This window comes from Sinocyclocheilus anshuiensis, unplaced genomic scaffold (assembly GCF_001515605.1).
Source record: "Sinocyclocheilus anshuiensis isolate Anshui unplaced genomic scaffold, SAMN03320099.WGS_v1.1 scaffold1639, whole genome shotgun sequence".
Lineage (NCBI taxonomy): Eukaryota > Metazoa > Chordata > Actinopteri > Cypriniformes > Cyprinidae > Sinocyclocheilus > Sinocyclocheilus anshuiensis.
The window spans coordinates 14,316-18,466 of NW_015548336.1; the positions used below are offsets into that span (position 1 = coordinate 14,316).

The 4,151-nt window shown below is 35.1% G+C and overlaps 1 protein-coding gene across 1 annotated transcript in view; it reads left to right on the top strand.

Annotated features, from left to right (window-relative positions):
* The window catches only part of LOC107656532 (PH-interacting protein-like), a gene marked incomplete at its 5' end in the record, with an annotated part of 33,981 nt that overhangs the window by 4,619 nt on the left and 25,211 nt on the right, over nucleotides 1–4,151 (top strand). The window contains 2 exons of the mRNA XM_016444415.1: nucleotides 1,412–1,452; nucleotides 3,165–3,263. Of these exons, the coding sequence (XP_016299901.1) occupies nucleotides 1,412–1,452; nucleotides 3,165–3,263 (140 nt within the window). The remainder of the gene's footprint in view (nucleotides 1–1,411; nucleotides 1,453–3,164; nucleotides 3,264–4,151) is intronic.

A 4,151-nucleotide genomic window follows, 5' to 3' on the forward strand; every position in this document is an offset into this window, starting at 1 on the left:
TTGTCATCTGTAAATGTTAGAAAGTCATGCAAATATATCAATTTTTGCTGTCAGGAGTGGGCGAGGCTTACGCGAGAGCAACAAGCGCATCTGCGCGCTAAACAGACAGAGCGCAATCGAATAGGAGCGCAATAATTTGGTTAATGTGTGTTTCTTATAGCAGTTTAGAAGTCGTTTTCTTTATTATTTATTTTCATTTTAATTCAGTGATTTTAACATTTAATTTAGTTATTTTAATGCTTTAAAGAGCAATTTTAGATCGTAATGTTCTAATGTTCTGCTATCTGTTCTGCAAAGGTACAGCTGTTATAAAACCAGAGAGAGCCTTTCTGCTTGGCTAGAAACTGTAAAAAAAAAGTCAAATAATAGCGTTCCTATTGGTCAGTGTTAGAGGAACTCAGCTTAGTCTGACAGTTAACCTGCTTTAGACCAGGTAAGTTTCCCAGCATACGTTGCCACAGTGACTGAAGTTGGTCTATGTTAAATTTGCTTTATGGAACCAAATCATTTGACAATGAGTCATCGTATCGGCCTCAGTCATGAGATGCACATCCCTAGTGTGTAATATACTGCTGTCAAAATAACATGTTAATTTCTTCAATTATTATTTTTAAAGGGATAGTTTGCCCAAAATGAAAATTCTGTCATTAATTTCTCATCCTCATGTCGTTCCAAACCCAAAAAACCTTTGTTCATCTTCAGAACATAAAATAATATAATTTTGATGAAATCCGAGAGCTTTCTGACCCTGCATAGACAGCAACGCAACTACCATATTAAAGGCCCAGAAAGGTAGTAAGGACATCATTAAAATAGTCCATGTGACATCAGTGGTTCAACCGTAATGTTATGAAGCAACGAGAATACTTTTTGTGCACAAAGAAAACAAAAATAACAACTTTATTCAACAAAGTATTTAAATGTAAATGTAAAATTTATTTAGTAAACACAAATTTAGTCATCATAAAAAAAAAAATGCATTTAACAGAGGCATCGGTATCAGTGTTAGTTTTGGTATCTGTGATTCTTGCCTTCATTCACAGTACTTAGTAAAAAGGTGGTAGAAATAAAAAAAATATATACCTTCTTTATGTTGTTTAAACATTAATTTGGTGATTAAGTGTGAAAATATATGATTACAAATTTTTAAATACTGTGTTTAATTACAGAAAAATGTGTGGTTAATTAATTAAAACATATAAACTATCATCTTTGATTGATTGAAAGCACTAACATATATATAACAACTTCAACCTAAACAAATTCTCTGAATTTTTAAAATTGTGTGTATATTGATGTATTGTTTAAAGCACCTCATTTCTATTCTCTTTACTGGGTTCACTGTTACAGGAATTCATTATTATTTTGAGGTTCCCCTCATGTTTTTTAATGACTTCATCTTTTTCCTCAGGACAAAGTCGACAGCATCCAGTTCTCCCATGGTGGCGATCGGTGAGCAACACTGGCTCCATTTATCTGTGTACATGTGCGATTGTGAGAGAGAGTGTGTGTGTGTTTATATGTCAGGTTTGTTGGATTAATGGAACCTGGGGGTTCTTATAATTATTACAAGCGATTATTACAATGTTATCAGCAGAAAAAAACACCCTTGTTCCCAACACACACAAACATGCGTTTCAGATACACATCGTACAAGAATTCAAGTGCATGACATGTCTTTCTACCTAAACAACAGGCATATGACACAACAGCTCTTTATTCAGTCTCTGCAAGCTCTTTTATGTTCCTCACTCGCTCTACTTTAATGAGCAAATGTTTTTGCATTGGGGGAGGGGGGAAATAGCGAGTGTGACAGAGGAGAAGAGGGAGAAAAGGAGGAGTAAGAGAGAGAAGGAGAGTAATAAGATGGAGAGGTCTGTAACAGGTCCCTAAGGAATTAAAAAGATGGATGTTCACATGAACAGATTCTTTGCACCGAAGGAGACAGCATCCAGTGTTACATATATAAGAAGGGAAGAAACCTCACCAATCAATAGAACTGCAGAGTGTACTGTCAAAAAGAAGAAAACCATGTCACAAATGAGTAGATTGCACACAGTAACAGACAATGCAGTCTTATTTAACAGAGTAATACACTCCGACTCATTTATAGATCCACGCTACCTCATGGAGTAATACACATCTATGTTGTTGCACACTTATCAGCTCATTAAAAATTACATCGAGTCACAACCTAATGCAGTTTTTCTTTTTTATATAGTAAAATTGTATGACACTGCTTCAAAAATAATTTTCTTTAATCATTGTTTGTGCCTTTTTTCAGCACAAATATCTAAACATCCCTAGATAAATTTATTTGAGAAGAAAAATTGTGGGACTAAAATATGATAAGATTAAGATTAAAATATGTTGTAACACAATTTTGTGAGGATAATGCGGTTAAAAACAGGGAAATACATTTTTTTAACTTAATATGTATTATTAATATAATATGTAATAATATTACTTCTCATTGTTTTAAAGATATTTAGATATTGTTACTGGAAAACAATACATTACTATTTGAGAAAATATTTTTTTTTTGCTGTTTAATTCACATACAGCACACATCAGTAAACATCACTGTATTATGAAGCGGTGCACATATGCATACACAAAATGTATGTAAATGTTAACACATTAATACTACGTCTTCTCAATAATACCGCTTTTACTCAAATGCGAAGCGGGTGTTTATGGAGGTCCTAAAGGCATAGTAACAAAAACTAACCATATAATTTTAAGGGTCAGAAAGAGGGAAAATTGTCATAACTAAATTATGAGTGTTTTTTGTTTTTTTTTAAATAGAAATTGTACTGTATGAGCACATAAGATGCCTTATAGAGTAATACATAGTCAACAATACAAGAGCCACATTCAGTACACTTAAAACAAAAAACCTTCATCCAGATAACTTAATTTAACTTAGAGTTTTCAGAGGTTCAAGTAATTTTCCTTCTGTAAGTAATTTCAAAATGGTTGAAGTAGAATGAATTTATCATTGTTGTACCACATTTTGCTAAACATTTTAAGACAGCAGTGAAGTTTTCAAATTTAGTGGATTCAAATTTGATCAGTGTGCCTCATTCATTCCTTTTTCTTGAAGCCTCAGATTATGTATTTGTATAGATTACATTTTTGAGCATAAACCTATGCTTGTGTAGGTTTGTGAGTGGCAGTAGAGACGGCACGGCGCGGATATGGCAGCTGCAGCAGCAGGACTGGCGAAGCATTCTCCTGGACATGGCCACTAAGCTACCTGGGTAAGATAAATGTTAATCACTGTTCATAGGTATGGCTTGATTAATTGTGCATTAATGTTACATTTTGTTTGCTAAACAATTGATCGTTAGCAACATAATTACTTTGGAGCCCCAAGAGGGCCATTGATTCTGACCGCACAGGAGCGACTGAGATGAAACCTGTATCGTTTAATCACCGGAATTTTTTTTAATTATACCGGTTTCACGGTACATGACGGTATTGTATTTTCATGCATGACTGGGTGTTAACTGCAGTATATTGACTTAGAATGCCCTATTTTACTGTCATGATGAGTGAATATTGTCGAAAAATACCATGCTAAATAGTGACTAAACACGACCCCTTTTAATACGTTAACCAGGAGTCACTCATTTATAATCGCGGCATCGTCTGATAAAATCAACATGCATCTACACTAAAGAGCGGCTATGCGGTTGTTTTGGCTATATTACTTTTTTGTCTCATGCAGTGCACTGCCTGCGTCTGAGTAACAAACTAAAAAAAACAACAACAAACAAAAAAGTGCATGTGATATTAACAGACGAACTATGCTCATATTTATAATTCCAACCAATCAGTAAGCGACAGGTTCTAGGAAACGCTGTTTTGTACTCATTTATTGACGAGTCGGCTGTGGTGCGGCCAACTGAATGCTGCTTCTCTGCCGCTCACTGCACAGAGCAGACGCTGAGAGAGGTGACACTTCTCCGGGAAAGTCAGACCTCGCGTTCGCGGGACAGCACTGGCGAAATCTTCCAACTGAACCATAGCTAAGATTTATACAAAAAAGTCGCTAGGTTTGTCAGTATGAATATCCTATGAAAAAAAGCCGCTTAAAGGGTCTGAAAGTTGCTAAATCTAGTGCTAAAGTCGCGCTCGTGTGTGTG